The 21,551-nt window shown below is 44.0% G+C and overlaps 1 protein-coding gene across 1 annotated transcript; it reads right to left on the bottom strand.

Annotated features, from left to right (window-relative positions):
• Positions 1–9,197: 9,197 nt before the first annotated feature.
• Crtam (cytotoxic and regulatory T cell molecule) lies at positions 9,198–19,149 on the bottom strand. Its single transcript, XM_005069399.4, has 5 exons — positions 18,848–19,149; positions 17,318–17,401; positions 14,483–14,629; positions 11,957–12,043; positions 9,198–10,032 (listed from the first exon to the last, which is right to left on the bottom strand). The coding sequence occupies exons 1-5, from the start codon at positions 18,981–18,983 to the stop codon at positions 9,902–9,904; spliced, it is 585 nt and encodes a 194-aa protein (XP_005069456.2). The 5' UTR covers positions 18,984–19,149; the 3' UTR covers positions 9,198–9,901.
• Between the last annotated feature and the right edge of the window lie 2,402 nt (positions 19,150–21,551).

Here is a 21,551-nt window from a genome sequence, read left to right on the forward strand (position 1 = left end):
CGCCGCTGCCTGGAGACCGGAGCCAACATCGCGCTGGCTCGCTCTGAGCCTCGGGACCCAGCGCTCCTGCTGCCCAGCGGCGCGGGGAACCCCCGGCTTGGGATGCTCAGGTTCAACCACCCCGACCCTCACTAGGAGGGAAAGCAGGGAGGGGAGAGCCCCTCAGTGATGCTGAGAGGGTAGGCGAGACCTACACACCAGGGAGAAAGGAACCCAGTTAGTGAATGGTAGCTGACAGGGAATGGGGAGGCAAGGAGAGAAGAGAGGCGGGAGGAAAGAAGAAAACAAGTGGCCAATAAGCATTTGACCTCCGTTGGAAAGGAACTTCACTCACTAATATTCAGAAGAGGGAAAATGAAAGCCACCCAGGACAGAACACTCACCACACAGGCATCCTAAGGTGAAAAGTTGGCCACCTGTTGGTGATGCCACCTGGGAGCAACGACAGACAGTCACAGGGAGTGGCTGGAGGATAAGGAGGGTGAGAGCCTGTCTCAAAAAGCTAAAACACGCAGAGGAACAGCGAACAGATAAACACACACCAGTCCCAAGGGCCAAGGGAATTATATGAATGAAGGACTATCAAGTGTGTGAACCTGTTAGCATTTGGAAACCGGTTTGGCATTATCTGGGATATGCAGGCACACCTTAATTCCCAGCAACCTCACCTTTAGACGTTCACCTGAAGGAAGCGTGTGTTTTTATGCATCTGTGACATGTTAAATCTGAGATGCCCACTCAGGCGCATGGGTTTGAACGCCTGGTTCCCGGTGGTGTGTTTGTGATTGGGGGTCTGGTTGGGGGAGGTGGGTCCCTGGGGCTGGCCTTTGAGGGTTATAGTCTATTGCTGAGTTCTCTGCTTTCCAGTTACCCAGGGATGTGAAGAGATTGTTCCATGCTGGCCTCTTAGATTCGGCCATACCTTCCCCACCTTGGCCGGCTGAAATCATAAGCCAAAATAGTCACCCGTTTTCTTGCTGTCTGGCATTTTGCCACAGTTATGATGAAAATACCTCATACAGCATCCAAACTGGTGAATATGGGAACAGGAAATTAAAGACCAGCCAAATCAAACTCTGCTGGCTTTGTAGGTCACACACAGCAAAGAAAACAACAACATAATAATACTTTTAAAAAGGCCCAAGTAGGAACTTATGTGAAGTTAGGACTCTGATCAGCGCAGATTGCTTTTGAGATTTGTTTGATGACCTTAATGGTTGGCATTGATGCTCATTTTAAATACTTCTTTAAGACATAACGTTTATGCAGGGTGGTGGCAGCACACGGCTTTAATCCCAGCGCTTGGGAGGCAGAGGCAGGTGATCTCTGAGTTTGAGGCCAGCATGGTCTACAGAGCGAGTCCCAGGACAGCCAGGGGGATACACAGTGTCTCAAAAAAGAAAGAAAGAAAGGGAGAAAGAAGGGAAGAAAGGAAAAGGAAGGAAGGAAGGGCATATATGTGTGTGTAGGACACCTACTATCAAAAATTGTTCAAAGACAAAGGAAATGATGGAAATTATATTCACATTCAAGACACAAATAGGTCTGTATAACTGCCTTCAAAGAGGCAAGAATGTCTACAGACTAGTAGCTTCACTAATAATGGGAAACAGGGAACTGGAAGATACTAGTTTTTACCACGTTTCAATCTGGTTCTTAGTATAGCCGATTATATTTTCACTTCCTTTTGACAGCAGGGACCTCTACATGCACAGTAAGACCCCAGTGTTCACTGACAAAGTAAAAATGAGTTATCTCCAGCATTTGTGTTATTCTGTCCAGCCCATTGCACGAACTACGATAGCAACCTCAAACATGCAGAGAAAACCCATGCAAAAGTATTCCTTCTTTGTAGCAGCTTGCAGCTGTGTTCCGAGGTATCAAGAGCGGACCGCTCACACCTGCCCAGCTCCTCGGCCACTAGTCAGAGAGGATCACTGCTGCAGTTCTTCAGCTGCTTTCTGCCTCATCAGGAGAGCATTCCTTCTGACTTCCTGCACCTCACCGTCCACCTGTGACTCACAAGTGGTGCGATCCAGCAGCTCCTTGTAGAGACACACCATCTCCTCAACATAGAACCCCCTGAAGTCTGCCCCCTTCCTCCTCTGCAGCAGCTTTCCTGCTTTTGCTCTGGTGTAACTAAACATTGGAATAACACAAATGACAATGCATGCCAGGGGGTTGGAATGATGTCAGTTGTTTTAGTGGAGATAATTCGACATGAAGATATGTTATGAAGAGTTGGAAAGGGGACACACTTCTCATGGGTGTAGTGACCATGGAAAGCAGTTTTGGTCTTTCTTGTTAGGGAAGCCCAGGATGGACCTGGAATCATTATCCTTGAGAAGCATGGAGAAGAGCCACTTGGGGGATGAGGAAGGACTAACAGAGCTGGCTTTGGGAGGAGCAGAGGGGACTCGGGTGCCTCTACTGCAGCCGGGAAGCCTGCAAGAGGCCCATTGGGAAAGGAGAAATATAGTTTGCATCAGGTGTGTGTGTGTTTGTGTGTGTGAGAGTGAGAGTCAGAGAGAGAGAGAGAGAGAGAGAGAGAGAGAGAGAGAGAGAGAGAGAGAGAGAGAGAGACCGCAGGTACCTGAGGAGGAATGAGGCAACACATCCTCCTGGAACACAAGTTACAGGAGGTTGTAAGTTCTTGGATATAGGTGCTGGGAACGGAACTCCATTCCTCTATGAGAGCAGCATGTGTTCTTAACTGCTAAGCCATCTCTCCAACCCTGAGCTTTCCTGCCTTAATAATAGTAATAATAATAATAATAATAACAATGACAAATTGTTTCACGAGCCAAAAACACCCTGGCAAAATTTATTTTTTCTTTTAAAATATTAATATAGTGTTTGCCCGAATTTAGGCTTTTCTAGAAATTAAGTATCAAACTGTATGATACATTTGGGGAGAATAGAAGATATTTTTGCTTGCTGTGACTAGGTTTACTTGTATCTGAAAACAAGAAGCAGAGGAGACAAGATGGGGGAAATTAACATATTTCAACTCTGATGACAGATCTGCTCATGAGTGCATTACAGGAAGGAAGAGGGCTTCTTCTCTCTCAGAAGATTCAGGATGGTAAAAAAAATACAACTGCGTTTCATCTAGATCAAACCCCCTTTATGAATATAGCAAATTACCATGACTTCGGCCAGAGGAAGTGATGGGAGATTATGTTGTTGGGTTAAATTAGTGGACTCATTAATGGTCAGCAGTTCAAACTACCTTCTTCATCTACAGGGAGCCTCGTGTGCTCAGAATGTTGGGTGGTTGTCATTTTCTCCATTTTTACCTGATGACAGATAGTGTGGATGATGATTGGAGCCGGAAAACCTATTCATTTATTGTAATGGGGTAGCATGATCAGCATTCTTTTGACTTCCTTCCTAGAAGGCAGCACTGAGCAGGCTCTGTCCATTCTTCTCTGGCTCCATCTTGCCATGAATGAGACAACAAGAGCATGAAACCCCTTCTTGTGTAGGGGAAAAGGCAGGATCTTGCTTTGGGTGTTGCAGGAGCTCAGAGGCTCAGGTCCTGATCCCAGCTATTTGACTCACTAGTTGCATCTTTGGTAGCTGTTTGGCTGTGCCTGGGTCAGTGTACTTCAGCCAATAAACGGAGCTTGATTTGTGTTTTCCAGGATAATGACTGTTCACGAAACTGCCTGCTCTAGGATTTCAAGCTGCTCCATTTGGAAGGTGAAGGTAACTGTAGATCCAGCTTGCCTGGTTTGAAAAGCGATCAGCTCTCCAGTTCATGACAGCTCTGACACAGCAACTCAAGAGCAGTAAGGACGCGGGACTTCCTTCTCTTCCTTGCCATGTCCTTGGCACAGTAGCCTGGCCCACTGAAGGAGTAATGGTGGCTCCAGACATCATTTATAGTTTCATTTTCAGGGAAGGATGTTTTGATTCTGAAGGCCTCCTTTTATCACTAAGAAAAGTCTTTTCTGTACCAGGAGGTTTATACATGTGAGGCCATCTTGGACCACGTGGCAAGATCCTGTCTCAAAATGTGTAAATAAACAACAACAAAAATCTTTTCTAGAAACCTATCAAGAAGCCGGGCGTTGGTGGCACATGCCTTTAATCCCAGCACTCGGGAGGCAGAGGCAGGCAGATCTCTGTGAGTTCGAGGCCAGGCTGGACCGACAGCCTCCAAAACAATACAGAGAAACCCTGTCTCGTAAAACCAAAAAAAAAAAAAAAAAAAAAAGAAACCTATCAAGAACTCCTTCATGTCTCAGTGGTCAGTGTTGTTTTAAGTGATTGCATTTATTGTAATATTTATTCTACCTCCATGGATGCGACAAATCTTAGGTATCAAAACAGGTGGCTTTGCACTTACATGTACAACTCTTGTTGGTATCCCCAAAACAATAGGCTGTAATTGCTATCCATGGGTCATTTACATTGCACTAAGTATCATTTATAATCTGGAAGTGATTTACATTTTCAGAAGGATATATGTAGTGTATAAATGAATATCACACTGTTTTATATAAGGGACCTGAAAATACTCAGATTTGGTGTTTTGGGAGATGGTGACAGAGAGATCCTGAAAGTGTCCCCCATAGACACCAGGGGTCACTATTTGTGGGTAAAATACATCTGAACAAAACTGGGTAAAATCAAGTTACATAGAATCCTTTATGATAACTTTTGGGTCCTGTATGTTGAAGTTATAATGTTTGATAGTTCTCAAACTTATATGACAACGGGAGACTTCCTTTTAAAAAATAGTTAACATTATTTGTTCTTTTTCGTGTGTATGTGTATGAATGAATGTGCCATGGCACACGTGGGTGGTCATAAGTCAACTTTCAAGGACCTATTTTCTCCTTTCACCATGTGGGTCCCAGATACTGAAATCAAATCTTCAGCATTTGCAGCAAGAGCCTTACCTGCTCAACCATCTCACCACCCCAGAAACCTTTCTACTAATATTTCCAGGACATTAATTTTCCTCAACATACATTTTAATGCCTGACATAAATTCCTTCCTATTTTGAATATTCTATCTGTAAAACTAGGCCAGGAATGACTGGAATTCAAGGAATATATACATATAATTATTTTGTTGATAAGTTTCTCTGCAACACCTGGGTGATACACTCAAATTGGATTATACAAGGGATTTAATAAGCTAAATTCAAGGCTTTTGGGGAAATAAAGGCGGCACAGGATCATCCAGTGCCCACTTAGTGTGAAGAAAAAAGCAAACAGGTTCCAGGACGAGAGAAACAAAACAGCTGATCAGAGTGGAACATCTAGTTGAAGAATGCACTCAGTCCCACCAACCCTGGACACCTGGTGCTCTCTGCTCACCTGTTGGTACTTCACATTCTCTTTAGAGAGATGGAAAGGGGTACCACTGATGTAGCCCAACTCACCAGTCTCCTAGGGCAAATGAAAGACACTGAACACAGCTCCCAACATCTTCCTTTTTAAATCATCTTACTATAGCAATAGAGGAGGGATGGTCTTGAGGCCAGGTAGGCTTGGACTCGCATCTAGGTTCTACCCTTAGTTGTTTTTGTAATCTTGGCATGAATGCTTTAAAGGGACCAGGAGACTGTGGTCACCTCAACCATGCCATTGACAGTTCATCTCTGTTTTGAAAATGTCTGGTTTATTCTCCACCACTGGTTCCCTACCAGGTTGCAGTAGAGTCTTTACAATATACTGATTCCAAAACTCTACCCCAAATCTCCCGACACCAGTCACTGGGAAGGAACTGGGGATCTTAGGAAACCCTCCCAGGGGATTCTGACAATCAGCCAAGCATTTTCCTCCACTCTGCCTGGTACTGAATTGTTGTCTCTTTCATTTGGTTCCCGATAACTGGTCTGGAGAAACAGGGCAGTCACAGGGGTTACCATGTGGGAGGGTTAGATAAACACAGACTCAAAGTTGGCAAACATGTTTGACTGACCATGGCAGGCACCACCTCTGAAATAACAATGATTCCTCCTGGATTGTTTTCAAACTACTGGTGGCTTGACAAATGACCGACAAAGAGATGCTACAAGACTGTAAACATATGCCTTTGCACATTGACACTCCATTGGAAAGCAAGACTCCTGACTTACTCCCATTCTCTCAGCCTCCTACCCACATGGTCTTCCCAAACAGTTCCATCCTGAAGACAAGGCAGACATCCATGAGAATGTGAGTAGGAACATGTGAAGGTCCAGACAGGGTGTGGGAGGCCAAGCCTAGGGAGGCAGCAGTGCCCCATAGAGAGCTACCCTGCCCATAGTGTCAACTTGAATGAGTGAGAAGGATGCCACACATCAGTGTGTGTGTGCGTGTGTGTATGTATGTGTGCGCACGTACGTGTGTGCACACATGCTCATGTGCATGCCAAACACTCCCACACAGAGGGGCCACATGGTGTGAGGTATCAGAGTCCAAGGTTAATGAGCACAGACTCCACATGGAGGAAATGATGACAGAAACACAGGAGTTAGAGTTGGAGCCTTTGCAGGAGAAGGGCATCCTAAGGATGGGAGGTGATACAGGAGAATGACATCCTAAGGAAGGGAGGTGAAGCAGGAGAAGGGCATCCTAAGGATGGGAGGTGATGTAGGAGGACATCCTAAGGAAGGGAGGTGATGTAGGAGGACATCCTAAGGAAGGGAGGTGATGTAGGAGGACATCCTAAGGAAGGGAGGTGATGCAGAAGAAGGACATCCTAAGGATGGGAGATGACCTCCACACAAGAAGCTGACCAAAATATGTTAGGGGTACAAAAAAATCTCCCAGAGGAGGGAATTATTAATGCAGAAAGAGAGACTCTAGAATAAACTCATGGTTTCAACAGAGGGACTTAAATATACATCAACACACACACACACACACACACACACACACAACCACATCTATATAAATAGTCCAAAGTTCTGTCCATTGAGAGGACCTGACAGTGATGATACCTCAAAAGCACAGATGACTATGATCACAAGTCCCAGCTTCTAAATGCCAGCATCCATTGTTAGATTGCAAACTCTCTTTGAAATCCCCCCATCTCCCCAAAATCAGGCCGTGCCACTCTGGGACTGAGTTAAAAGGTTGTTCCATGCTGTGACCTTGAAGCCTATCCTTCTCAAAGCTGCAAGATAAATCTATGGTGCTATCCAGTGACTGGCTCCTTGTCTTATAGGCTGTGACAGACCAAAGCATGCAATGTGGAACTAAAGCATAAAAGTTAGTTATCCTCTTTGTTCAAATGATTTCTCCAAAGACACACTCCCTCCTTTCTTCAGTGCCCCCCACATGTTGTTCATAATGGCCATCTTCTTTTTGATCTATCCTTTTGGATGTTTCCCCACCCCAAGGCCCAATCCTGGCCCCAATGTTTGCAAGGCTCTCTCTCCTAAGAAAGCTCATTTCTGAGGGGCTGTTAGTCTGGGTGTCCTTTCTTGCTATTCCCTGGAGTTCTGTAGCTTAATAACATCCATTAAACAGGACTAGGAATTCTTAGAGAGTTGCTGATTTCAGGGCTGGCCCAGGGGAAGTTTGAATGTCTAGTATCAGAGAGCGTAAACTGTGTGCCTGAAGATGGATGCTTGTCTGTCAGAAGGACAGTGAAATTAGCAACGGATCAGTTTGGTAGTCACAGAAAATAACCCACTGAACAACAGTGAAGACCAAGGTCTAAGAAAGCACAGATCTAAAAAGTAAGTGAATGGCTTTAAAGTTTAAGGAGGAAGACAATATCAGCATAGATTTGAAGCAATTCCTCATAAAATCCTTAAAGAAGAGAGTAGATGTGCAGTGAAGAACTCCAACAGCACCACATGAATCCATCAAAATGAGCAGAAGAAATAAAGTGGGACAAATAATACACAAGAAAATAAAACCCAGTGGGCTTCCTTGGGAGTCAAATAAAAGTGTTCCTTGAGCCTGATCTCCAAAAAACACTGGACAAAGCCCAACTGATGGCTGCTCTGTAAAATAATTATCCCGTGCTTCAAACACCCAGGTATGAAAAGAAAAACAAGACAGATAGATAATTCCAAACAGACAGAGGTGAAGATGAAGGGACGCTCTAATTGGGGCCTTCCCAGTTAGGGCAACTGGGAAAGCTGGAATGGTGTCTGCCTTAGTCACTGTTCTATTGCTGTGAAGAGACAATTCTTACAAAAGAAAGCATTTAATTGAGGCTGGCTTACAGTTTTAGAGGGTTAGTTCATTATCAACATGATGGGAAGCAGACAGGCCTGGTGCTGGAACAGTAGCTGGGAGCATTACATCTTAATCTTAATCAGCAGGCAGAGAGAGTGAGACTGAGCTTGGTGTGGGGTTTTGAAACCTCAAAGCCCATCCCCAGTGACACACCTCCAGCAAGGCCACACCTCCTAATCCTTCCCAAACATTGTTTTTAAAAATTTTTTTCAAGATAGAGTTTCTCTGTGTAGCTTTGTAAACCGGGCTGGTCTTGAACTCACATAGATTCGCCTGCCTCTGCCTCCTGAGTGCTGGAATCAAAGGCGTGCGCCACCAGCGCCTGACTTCAAACATTTTTACTGAGGACCAAGCATTCAAACATGTGAGCCTGTGGTGGCCATGCTCACTCAAACCACAGGACCGTGAGGGGAAAGACAGTGATGCTGCTTTCCTGACTTAGATGGTGGCTTTGCGGTGAGGTGTGTCTTTGTTGGGGCACTTGGCAAGATTAAGAAGTGATGAGCATCAGGTCCATTCACTCTCAGAGAGGCAGGGAAGGTCCTCTGTACTGCCTTTACACTTTGCTGTAATATTGTAAATGTTAAATGAAAAAAAAAAAGATCAACGGAGCGATAGAACCAGGAGGAGCTTCTCCCTGCAACAACACATTCATGAAACAGGGGTGTGCATGTATGTTTGTGTGCATGGGTGTATACAAGTGTATCTAAGTGTGTGCATGAGTGCATGGGTGTGCATATCGTATTTTCAAATTGCTTTTTTCAGATCCAAATAAGCAGAAATTCCTCATAGAGCACCAGAGTTTGCTATGTCCTCTGGACTGATTTTTTCTTTTCTTCCTTCCTTCCTTCCTCCCTTCCTTCCTTCCTTCCTCCCTTCCTTCCTTCCTTCCTTCCTTCCTCTCTCTCTCTCTCTCTCTCTCTCTCTCTCTCTCTTTTAGAAAAGAGAGTCATCAATCATTTTTTATACAGAATCAAGAAGCATAGAAACATAACAACCTCTAGGAAGACACACTCTGGTCTTTATTAAAGAAGTTTCAAAAGCCACTCATGAGTTTAACAACCTGTGAATTAAAATCATGGTTTTCTTCTGTACATGCTCTGGTCATGGTGTAATCAGGTTAAAAAATAATTGTCTGCCAGGTTGCCTCCCATGGTTAGCAAGAAAACCTAAGAAAGTGGCAACTGAATTCAGTCCTTGTGTTGCAAGTGACAGACCTCTGGATCTTCATGTCCATCACATGCTGTGACATCCCATCTCTCCCTATTGCCCACATGGAGCCTGTCTTGAAAGTGGGCCTCTGGAATCTCGGGTCTTCTTTGGGTACATTTCATCCTTAAGTTCTTCTTGAATAGAAGATTTTAAACCAATTTAAATTGTTCCACTGCAGTCCCATATCTAAAGACTGCTGCCTACTGCTCCTTTCGAGGTCAGATGTTCACTGGTCATACTGACCCTGATCCAAAAGACTTAGTAGAGTTTTCCGGCTCTGAAGTAGTGTCAGTCATAATAGGTTCTTTCTATGTTTGTATTTCAATGAGGAGCTTTCTGTCCATGGCTTCGTCCTCATGCTGTTGTCCTGGCTCAGTGGACACTGTCCTGAATTATACTCAATGAACATTTTTTTTCATGCCACTGTAGTTATGCTCCTTTCCAGGGCCTTATGCGGCTGCTCTGAAATCATATCTTCTATTGCAGGGAACACTTATACAATACTCTCTGGTACACGACTGCGTTTGCCTTCTAGTTTCCAATGCTGTGCATTCTCCTTCCTCTTTGTTTTGACTCCTGAGTATAACCGCGTGATGTAGTTCATACAATGCTTAGACTGGGAAGCTGAAAGAAAAACACATTAAAGATGGGTTTTGAACAGCATTGTGCCCACTTATTTGAAGCTCTTTGGAGGCCATGTTTTAGTTATAAAACCTAACCTACAATAATCTGGCACATGTAAATGTTCTAAACGAATTGTTATGTCTTAATTAAAAAACAACCTTTGCTATATAAACAATGTATTAATCAACCTGAAATAAAATACATAGTCATTTTTTGCTACCTATCAACTGCAGAATATGATATACTGCCTTCAGCAAAACCACATACTAGAAAATAGCAAGGCTTGTGGGACAAAATTAGACTGGGGCAGAACTCTCAAAGCCTAGAGCCGAAGCTGGCCCCAGACTGATCTTTTGAAAGCATAAAACAATATAGCTTCAGCATTGGGTTTGAGGCATGGAGGCAAGGAGGATAGTGCTTTGTATCTTGAATGTCAACCTGATTGGATCTACAAACCTAAAGAACAGGAAAGCATGGTGTTGGGAGTATCTGTTGTTTCTAGGGAGGCTGATGTAAGGGGGAATGCACCTGCCCTGGGTGTGGGAGTCACAAACCAACAGGCCAGGGCCTGCATGGGTGGGGTCAAAGGGAGAGGACGAGGAGGTTAGTGAGCAAAGGGTTCTCTCATCTGGCTGCCATGATGGGCCCCGCCCTACCACACCCCCCACCACAGTGGGCTGAGACCTTTCAACATAATAAGCTAAGATAAACCCCTCTTCCCTTGGTCTGTCAGGGGTTTGCCACAGCAGCGAGAGACCAAACCAAACATGACTACCACAGAAAGAAAGTGGAGATGTGAGCCTAGGATGTCCCCATGTGCACAGGGAGTGCTGAGTGCAGGCATCCATTCCATTTTCTTAAAACTGAACCATGAGGACACTTGCTCGTTCAGCTCCTGGGGTGAGGGCTTTCTTCTGCTGAGGCGCATGATTCTCCTCCAGCTGTTTTATCTTCCCTTTGCCCAGGAAAAGCAACACAGGCATCTACGCAATCACACCAGTTCCGATGCCAGTCGCCTGTGCTTCATGGCCCAATGGCCAGCAGGTAGTTTCCACATATTTCCCCACCATCTGGTCACTGTGTCTCTTTCCCTGCTAGAAGCCTATTTCTCACACCTCGGAAGGTCAAAATGAAATGAAAAGGCACAGGTGTTTCAAGAGACCGGATCTCACAAAATCCCTTTAAGCAAACGAACAGAACCAAGAAGCAAAGCTCAGGACATTTTCTTGAAACACTTGGCAGGTAGAATAAATTAATTTGCAGGGAGGACACACTGCCAGTAGAAGGTATATAATTCTTGTGGTGCTATCGACCTGCCTGGCGTCTGCCTGCTAGATTTTTTAAAAATAAGGAATACACACGTGTGCGTGTGCAGACCCGCACCCCCATTCACACATCCACACCCACCCACACTCCTTTCCCTGTAGGGTCTTTCCCACGATTATTCTGCTTAAAGTAATGCAATGAAGTCACCCAAGAGACCCCAAATGTTTCTCTTTGGATTAATTAAGCCTTGAATTCATTGAAAATCTACCAGCTATTCCATTTGTGCCAGACCACGTGACAGACTTCAAGGATGCAGGATGAATTCAGTTGTTTTCTGACTAACAGAATAAAGCATAGGGTGGTTTGTAAAATGCTGCATTGACAGAGGTTTTGTGTAGGATGCTGCACAGCTCTGGTCACACAGTGACCCTGAGTGTGACAACGAGGTCAGAGCCAGCCTCCCTAAAGTGGAGAACCTTCCACTACATGAATTTAGCTTTCATTTAGTCTTTAAAGATAAACTTCCTTAAATATCATAAATCAAGTGAAAATCTATCAGGTCAAATCAAACTTCCATCCTATCCACTCCTCACTGTCCCTAAGGCAACTCACGAGCGAGCCCCCATTGTCCAAGTGTCAGGCCATGCATGAGACTTACTCTGGCTGTTATTCTCTTGGGAAGATGTTTCTTCATTGTTGGATCTTGACCTGTAACTTTCTAGAGTTTGCTCTGAAATTTCACTTTCTGTAAGAAAAGAAAATTGCTTTACTAATTTCTGACATTGCAGATATCGTTAGAAATGGATATTGGAGGAAGATGACAGCCTGGCCACTGTTGAACTGTCGTGATCTCCTGTGCCTTATGTATTCATTATCTCAATATGCCATCTTACAGTGTTTTCATGTTCCCAGGGGCACTGTCTAAATGAAGTCAAATGACAGCAGGACAGAAGCAGGCATTGTCCTTCATAAAGGAACAACTGCAGCAGTCCTAACAGAATGGTGGTGGCCAATCATTAATGGGAGACTTTGAAATAATACTCTGCCACTTGCCTACTGCACAAATGAAACATCAGACCCTCTTTCTGGGTATGCATACATACATATACATATACATATTTAGGTCAAATTATCTTTTACTTGATTTACTTAGCACACAAAATATTGGGTTTTCATTATGACATTTTCATGAATATTGTGGTAGTTTGAATCAAAATGACCTGTATAGGCCCATATACTTGAATGCTTAGTCAACAGGGCATGGAACTATTTGGGAAGGATTAGGACATCCTTGTTGGAGAAGGGATATCATTGGGAGTGGGCTTTGAGGTGTCAAAAGCTCACACCAAGCCCAGTGTCTCTATCTCTACTGGCGAATAAAGACGTAGAACTCTCAGCTATGTCTCCAGCACCATGCTTGCCTGAATGCTGTCACACTCCGCACTTTGATGATAATGGACTCGCCCTTTGATACTGTAGGCATCTTCTATAAGTTGCCTTGGTCACGGTATCTCTTCACAGCAACAGAAAAGTAACTGAGATACATATGTATCATAGTTTTCTTATGTTTCCCTCCCACCATCACTCCATTACCCCCCCTTAGATCTCTTCCCCCCCTTCCACTGCTCCTCCCCAGTCTTTCTTCTGCTTTCATGTCATGTGTATTTTCTGCATGCGAAGGAAAGCACATGCTATTCATCTTCCCATCATTACCCTCCCTTAGTCACCCCCTTGGGTCTATCTATGATGGTTATTACTTCATCTATCTAGATGAGTTCATGCTAAGCTATCAAGAGTGATGCTTTGAAGTCAGAGATAATCAAAGATGCAGTATCTTGAGTTGGTATAAAGAATTTTCTGTTTCTTGGACAGAACAGAGACCTTGGACCATATGTGACTAGATCAGCTTTGTCCAGCAGCACTATAACACTTCATTTAAAATGCTCTAGCAGAGGGCAGGGAGAGGGAGCTGGGATTAACGTGTGAAACAAGCTTGTTTCTAACTTAAATAAAAAATGCTCTAGCAGCTGCAATAATAAGGGGGATATTAATTTCACAATGTATTTTAGTTAACTGGCATACTCCAAATACCCCATTGTGTTTGAGTTTGAGTGTGTGTACTGACTTTTGAAAATTGGCTAGTTTATCTTTATAGCACATCTTGATAGAGACTCATGAATGTCAGGGGCTAGACAGTCATCTTGGGACTTCTGCAGCAACAGACAGTGGTAGGGCTAGATTGATTTTAAGTTTGTGATTTGTATATATTGTACTGTGATCGGATTTACCTCCATTACCTTTTTACCATGCTTCCTCCTACCCCTGCTGACCATCACATTTCCCCCAGCTACTTGCCCATCACCATCTCTTTTTCTGATGCTCGCAGCTCCCATATAGATGGTCAGCTGCTGTGTGTTCATGATGCCAGTAGCCATGCCACACCCAGAAGACAGCATTGTATGGTGCTCCCCCATCCTCCAGATATTACCGTCTTCACACCCATGAAGAGGGGCTCTAATCCTCCATATGTTCATGGAATTATTCTGAATAATTTCTAATGTCCTGTCAAGCTCTGTTGTATGTTGAGCATACACATTTTAGTGGGGATCATCTATACTAGATATTTTTATTTTGATTTATTTATTACTATGGTATTATTGTGATTGTTACTGTGTGGTTTAAATGGTAACTCTTTCATTAGAATGCTTGGGGGAAAATGGCTGGTGTCTCATGGATGAGTGAAGCCGAGCACACTCTCATAAAATACGAAAAAACTATCGGACTTTTATCCATAACTAGAACATAAAGGAGACCAGGGATCTCCCATCCTGTAGAATCACATAGCACCAGCACCAGGAACAGTTCCTGGCATGCAGTGGGAACTCAGTGAAGGCTCGCTGAGTGAGTGGATGAATTGGCTCAGCGTTTTGTCAACTAGATCATCTACAGTTCTGCGGCAACTCCCATAGCTACTTTAGCATCTCTGTCTGATGCTTTTTGAGCATGTTCCCTGGAGATCCATAGGCCACATTTGCTAGAAGACAAAGGGTTGCTTATTTGTGTGACACCCCTTACTGGTCAGCTTGCAGAGCAGCTAAGAGAGGGGTTTGATTGACAGGCTCCTCCCTTTCTCTAGCCAGTCATTGGGCTCTTAGGGACCTCACCGGATTCTCTGCCTACTCACCCCTTTTCCAAATCATGTGTGCTTTACGGAGCTTCATGATGAAGAGCTGAACGATGATGAAGAGGATGAAGATGAGGAAGGACACCAATGTGAGCAGCAGGATGCCACTCTTCCTCCTCTCCAGGCCCGTGTACTGAGCACTGGCTTCTGCGAGGAGAGTGACAGGCTGTTAGGCGGTTTGGGTTTGGTGCCTTTCCCTCTGGTTCTGGTCACTGTGGAATGTGGTGGTTAGTCCTCACTGTCTTTCTTTCTCTACCTTTTTCTTATTTTGAGATAAAGTCTCATTATGCAGCCCTGGCCAGCCTGGAACTTGCTGCTGTAATCTAAGCTTGCGTGAGACCCACAGGGCCCCTCCTGAATACCTCCCTAGGGTTGGGGTTAAAGGCATGTGACACCACACCTGGCTGTGATGCTTAATTTTTGTTTTATTTTATTTTTGAGACAGGGTTTCTTTGTGTAGCCCTGGAGGTCCTAGAACTCGCTCTATAGACCAGGCTGGCCTTGTTAACTCACAGAAATCCATCTGCCTCTGCCTCCTGAGTGCTGGGATTAGAGGTGTGTACCACCACCACCCGGCACTATGATTTTAATTGTCATCTTGATGCAATATAGAATCACCTGCAAAGAGACCATCTCAATGAGGGAGTGTCTGTGGAAGATTGTCTTGATTCCATTAATTGACTAGGATGACCCTGCCCATTGTGGATGGCCCCATTCCCTAGGTTTTGGTTCCAGACTGTATAAAATCAAAGAAAGTGGTCGAGCAAGCATTCATTCATTCTCACTGTGCTCCTAATTATGAATGGGACAAGCTAGTTCAAGCTCCTGCCTTGACTTCCCCTCACTTACAGACTATAACCTGGAACTGTAAGTGGAATAAAACCACTCTTTATTCAAGCTGCTTTTGTGAGAATGTTTTATCACAGCAGGAGGGAATGCAGCCAGGGCAAGGAATATATACAGCACTTCTCCATCTCAGCTCAGGAGAAGGGCCAGATTTACCCCAGAAACCATTCATTGAGTGCTTTTCGGGTCTCTGAAAACAAGCAAATGGGCAATAGAGACAAATCAATCCCACGGACTACTTGAAAAGTTGTGTGTTTGGTTTTTTTTTATGACATGGACATTTAGTCCTTTTTTCATTTCTAGAAAAAGCATGAAAGAATATTGACTTAAATTATAGTCTGGGAATTCTAAGTAACTATGAGGAATGCTTGTTTAGTAGCACAGGAGAATTAGGGGGTTTGGAAAAAAACTATTCCAATGAAACAACATGCCATGTACTGCAGTGGCATCTTGCCTTGTCAGTGAACTTGTGGTGGCAGCCCCACCCTTTGGGTGTAGTTCCAGGTGCAGACATGACCCCTTATGAGGTAGAGGAGGGGCTGGCTCGTGCTCTCTTGGGTTGTGGAGAGCACGGGAAGGGCTGAGACTGCATATTTTGGAGCAGGAAGACCTCGGCGGTTATTTTCTCTTATCTGTGTAAGTGCTTCCCTAATAAATACCTATTTATCATTTATCTTGAGTCTGGTAGACTCATTTAAACCCTGCCTTCTATGTACCTTGACTAGGCTAAATGTGGCCCTTGTACGCATTAGGAGATACACTTGATGAGTTCTTAAAAGTACTTCTAAACCAGTCTGCAATTTTGCCAAATATCCTTCACCTCAGCTAACAAGGCCAGAATTAAGGAATTGTGGCTGTGTGGAGAACAGAGTGCCTGAGAACCTGCCTAGGACCTATGCCTTAGGGCATCATTTTTTCTTTATAAAATTAACACATTAAAAAGGCAAAACCAAGTAGGATATGCCAACTCCTACAGCCATGTGTATTTGTAGACTAGGAATTCAGAGACAAGCAGGGACCCGGAGGCTGCATGCCTCTGGGAAGCTTCCAGAAGACATCCATCAGTCTTGGGAGAGAAGACCATTAAGGTGAAGTCTCTCCTGCTGTGGGGTAATAAGGACTGATAGAGTAGGGATGCTGAGACAGGGTAATGCCTTCAGAGTATCAAGTATCTCGAAGGGGCTTTCTAGAAGCAGGGCTGCAGAGATAGGTAGCAGAGTGCACCTTAAGCAGATGGAAAGCTGGTTTTATATGTTGTAGACTATGGGAAGCCAGAAAGGTTCTCAGTACACAAGTGGGCAGGGTACAAGGGTATGTTTCCACGGCGCTAAGCCTGGACCAGAAGAGGAAGAGCTGAAGTCACAAGAAGATGAGGCCCCATATTAAGGGAGTAACTATGAACATAGACAAAACACCTGGAAGAGAACTCATGCGTCGTCGGTGACTACATGCGTGTGCCTGTGCATATGCATCTAGCATATACATTTAGGAATTCAGAAAAGGGACTGGAGAGATGGCCCGGAAGTTAAGAACTACGCTTCCTAAGGACTGGCTGCTCTTCTAGAGGACCTGGGTTTGACCATTCCCAGTGACCACATGATGACCCCCAACTGTTGGTAGCTTCAGTTTCAAGGCCTCCAATGTCCTCCTCTAGCCTCTGCGGACACCAGGCACACATGAGTACATGTACAAACATGCAGGGAAACACTCATACCCATGGAAAAGAAATTCTTTTGAGGCAAAAGAACTCAGAAGTTCTTCTTCTGAGTAGGGTTAGTTAGCTGATGTAGCGAGACAGTGGTTAGCAAAAATAACAGGGCAGGGAGGATAAGGGAATCCAGAGACAGCTAAGGATGGGGTAGGGGAGTGATTCACATGTCATGAGGGTAGAAAGGTCACAGAAAACAAGGACTGAAGAAAACCACTGGACACACAGTTAGGAGGTCAGAATATCAGACGTCTGTTCTAAGCCCAGTGGGTAACACTCACCAGTAGTCAAGTCGGGGTCTTGAGTGATGTGTTCTTTCTCTTGCTTGTCAGTCTCTTGTACGCTGGAATTTTCCACCATTGAGACTAAGGTGAAAGTAAGACATGATGTATATACGTATATCACATATATGTGACTTCATCCTATAACTGCTCTGGCTTGACTGTCCTTCCCCTCTGAGTTTCGATTACTAATAGTCACAGTTCTGTGTGCTTTTACTCTTAGGTCAGCATTTTCAGCTCACACACACACACACACACACACACACACACACACACACACACACACGAGAAAGAACATGCAGCCTTTGTCTTCCTGTGTTTGCCTTAAAAGTACCAGTTTCTCATAAAAATAGTCATAATTGGGTGTGTGGTCTCTCCCCTCAGCTCCGAGAGAACAGGTTTTGAGCAGTTCCTAACAGGGTCAACCGGGACATTCCCAGTTTGTTGTCTAACTGGGGAACCTACATCCAAGTCTTTTATTCCGTGCTTCCTTCCTTCCTGAGAACAATCAGGGAGGAGGTCCATAGGATGCTTCAAGAGAAGCACCGAACAAGGAGCGCCTGCGACGGCCTCTGGCCTTCCTGGAGGGACACTTGGGTAGAAACGCACTGCACAAAGCTTTTTGTGCCGCGCTAGAGTCTCAGCCGCCAGCCTAAAGCCCGTCTTTTAGAAACAGGTTGAACTGTGAGGCTTTTGTAGATGAACTGGAACAATAAGATCTTTTCTGGAGTTCTGTTGCTCAAGCTTCCGGTTCCCACTTCCTTGGCGGCCGTGTTTTATCAGCCCATTGCACAGCGCCACTCTGTGGCCCCAAGGGGGATGAAGCCTCCAACTCTCAATATAGGTTTTATTAGCAGTAATAAAATTGCAGAAATTGAAAACTGAAACGAATTTTAGAGGCCATGTCTCTTAAATCCTAGGTTGTATATGAAAATGCAGAGCAGAAAATTGAGTTGTTCAGTAGTGGTGTCAAGCAATTTAAAAACAACCAGACTCTAAATACGCTTAAAAATATTGAATTATTAAGGCAAGGATGTGGTTGTCCCACTTCATATTGTTTTCAATTTCCACCACTCTTCAAAAAAATCTGTATGGTACATATTGTGTTTTTCAGTGTTTAAAAAGCCCCAAACATTTACTTTTCAATATTATTCAGGACACACCTCTTTTTTTTAAATGTATGTGATCTGATACTGAAAACTATGAACATGATAATGACCCGAAGACAGTTACCTAGAAAGATGGAATTATTATAGAGAACATGCAGGAATGCATGTCTTCCTGCTCAAGACACTTATAAACCCACTCACTAGTTCATTCATTCATTCATATACCCATTTATTGTGCATTTTCTGAGTTCCCACTATTGGCAGATACAATGCTGCACAAAATGAGTACACCCCCATGTGTACACACATACATGCCACCCACATACAGAAATTTAAAAAAATATTCTTTAAATGTAGAATTAAAAATGTGCAGCCCCAACCAGGCATTTCTTCTACAGGCTCAGGGATTTTTGAGACTTACCCATCCTCGTGGGCTGCTGGGGGGTCTGAGAGGAGAGAGACCTCTGCTCAGGGGCATCTGAAGCTGTTTCTTCATCTGCAACTAAAAAGGGGGAAAAACAAAATTCTGTAACCACTGAGATCAGCTTCAGCCACATCTCGCTCAGGATCACAGTGCGCAGAGCCTGGCTGCCACCGGCTTCTGGGGGTTGTGCCGAGACTCGGAGCCCTGACTCCGTGTTTTGAATCTGTACCCCGCTGCTTGCCCATCTGCTAGGTGACCTGGCTGAGAGTACAGCACGCCGGGACCCCCGCGAGGAAGGACATTTGGCAGTAGCAGGCAAAGGGTATTTGTCTGTCCATCTGCATATGGATATTTTCCTATTTCCAGAGCAAATATGCTTTCATATCACTGACCCATTTCTCCAGTTGCAGAACGAGCTGAATCTCAATGCTATTATCAGCATGTTCCTCAGAGACTTGGGCAAGATGCTCAATTTATCCACATGAATATTTCCCCTTGTGTGTGAAATACAGTTGCTAGCTTTTAACTGGTGTGTGTGTGTGTGTGTGTGTGTGTATGTGTGTGTGTATGTGTGTGTGTATGTGTGTGTGTGTGTGTGCAGTAGTAATTCCATTCACATAAGGTGTTTAGTACAATGCCTGTTTACTAAGTGGGGTGTCCACTAAATGTTGTTGTGTAACATAAAGAAATTTGTGGATATTTCCAGAGAGTCAGCGTAGATCATTTTGATCGGCCGATGAAAAGGGTGGCATTCAGGAAGAATGTTAATGTATAATCATGTAACTGTGCCTTCCAACCACAATATGTGACAGATGGGCATTGTCTCCTGAAACTTATGGATGCTTTGCTGTGTTCATTTAATCAAAGAATTTTCTGTGGCTTAAAATTGTTATTTTTAAACAGGTGTAAAATTCTGAATTGTATGCCGGGCATTGGTGGCGCACGCCTTTAATCCCAGCACTTGGGAGGCAGAGGCAGGTGGATCTCTGTGAGTTTGAGGCCAGCCTGGACTACAGAGCAAGTTCCAGGACAGCCTCCAAAACAATACAATGAAGCCCTGTCTCGAAAAAACAAAAAAACCCACTGAATTGTACACAAAACCTCTGAGGAAAGCATGGAGAGTTACAGAAAAACCATCAGAGAAATAATATTTCAGAAAGTCCCTTTACCCAGGGTGATACAGTTTTGTTTGTTTGTTTTGAGACAGTCTTCCTATATGATAGCTTTAGTAGACCTGGCTGGCCTCAAATGTCTGCTGAACTATTACATATTTATTGCAAACAAGATGACTTGGTAGAAATAATTGAATGCAGAAACTGCTGAGAACTGCATTGTTTTCCATGGAACTAGACATTGAGAGTATTTAAAAAAATAAAAAAGCAGCCATTTTCCCAACATGTTATTTTTTCATAAAACTATATATGTAGACTTATTTTAAAATAACTTAACCACGTATTTTAAATTTCTCAGTTTTAACTATTAACAGTAAATATTAACAGAGACAATTCGAATATATAAACATTCTTTATGGTCCTCAGAAAGGTGAGCTTGGGTGAAGGCTCAGTGGCAAAGTGCCTGCTCCATAAGTGTGACGTCAAGAGTTAGCATTCCCGGCACCCAAATAGAAGCCAGAACAACATGAACCTGTGCTCCCTGCACCCCGAGGCAGAGACAGGTGGATCCATGTACTTGCTGGCCACCCAGGCTCGAACCCTGACCCACAGGTTCAGTGAGAGACTATCTCAAAAAATAAGATTCGACAGTGACTGAGAAAGACATGTCAGTCTCTGGCCACATACATTACCTACACATGCACCAGCAGACAATTCACACATGAACATGAATACACACACACACACACACACACACACAGTCACACAAGGAGTGATTACATTAAAGGTGTTTGAGAACTGTGGCTCAATGCCGTAAAACCCAACTCCCACATTAATGATGGGAACCAAATGTTCCTCTTTTGCAATCCCACACAAACGCAGCAAACCAGTCCCCAGAGAATTTAATCTTTCTTCTTGCTCTGTTCTCTAGAAACATGGCAAGTTCCTAGATGTGACATCTTCCTAGGGCAATTCTTACGTTCCCTACATCCCACCCAGAAGACAGTGTAGACAAAAGGGATCAGAATGCTTTCTTGTAAATGTACTTTAAAGCATTCTCTGCTAGCAAGCTTGTTTTTTTTTAACTGATCGAATGAATAAAATATTTGTATTTTTTTCCATGGCTCATCAAAGGAAAAAGATAGTAAGTAAATAGAAGTCACCAATTGCTGATACTAATGACCCACTTGGAACATTTGCTGCAGATCTGGAATGGTTCTAGATAGTCAATAGGCAGCTACAATGGCTAATGTTGGCTGTCAACTTGATGCACTTGGGAGGAGGCAACCTCAGTTGAAGAATTCCTTCCATTAGACAGCCTGCAGGCATGTCTATGAGGCATTGTCTTGACTGATGATTGATGGGGGAAAGCTTACTTTCTATAAGAAACTAGACTGAGCAAGCCACGAGGAGCAAATCAGTGAGCAGCATTCCTCCATGGCCTCTGCTTCAGTTCCTATCTACTGGCTCCTGCCTTGAATTCCTGCCCCGAGATCCCTTGGTGATAGAGTGTGACCCGAGAGCTGTAAGACGGAACAAATTCTTTCCTCCTTTAACCTGTTTTTGTTAATGTTTTAGCATAGCAACAT

Source organism: Mesocricetus auratus, unplaced genomic scaffold (genome assembly GCF_017639785.1).
Source record: "Mesocricetus auratus isolate SY011 unplaced genomic scaffold, BCM_Maur_2.0 Super-Scaffold_100022, whole genome shotgun sequence".
In the NCBI taxonomy this organism is placed as follows: Eukaryota; Metazoa; Chordata; class Mammalia; order Rodentia; family Cricetidae; genus Mesocricetus; species Mesocricetus auratus.

Bases quoted from the DNA above. Each gene is read 5' to 3' on its own strand.
- Crtam (XM_005069399.4), bottom strand. From the start codon at position 18,983: ATGTGGCTGAAGCTGATCTCAGTGGTTACAGAATTTTGTTTTTCCCCC. The intron at 17,402-18,847 runs GTAAGTCTCAAA...CTTTCACCTTAG, and splicing joins CCAGCAGCCCACGAGGATGG to TCTCAATGGTGGAAAATTCC. The intron at 14,630-17,317 runs GTGAGTGTTACC...CTCTCCTCGCAG, and splicing joins AGACCCCGACTTGACTACTG to AAGCCAGTGCTCAGTACACG.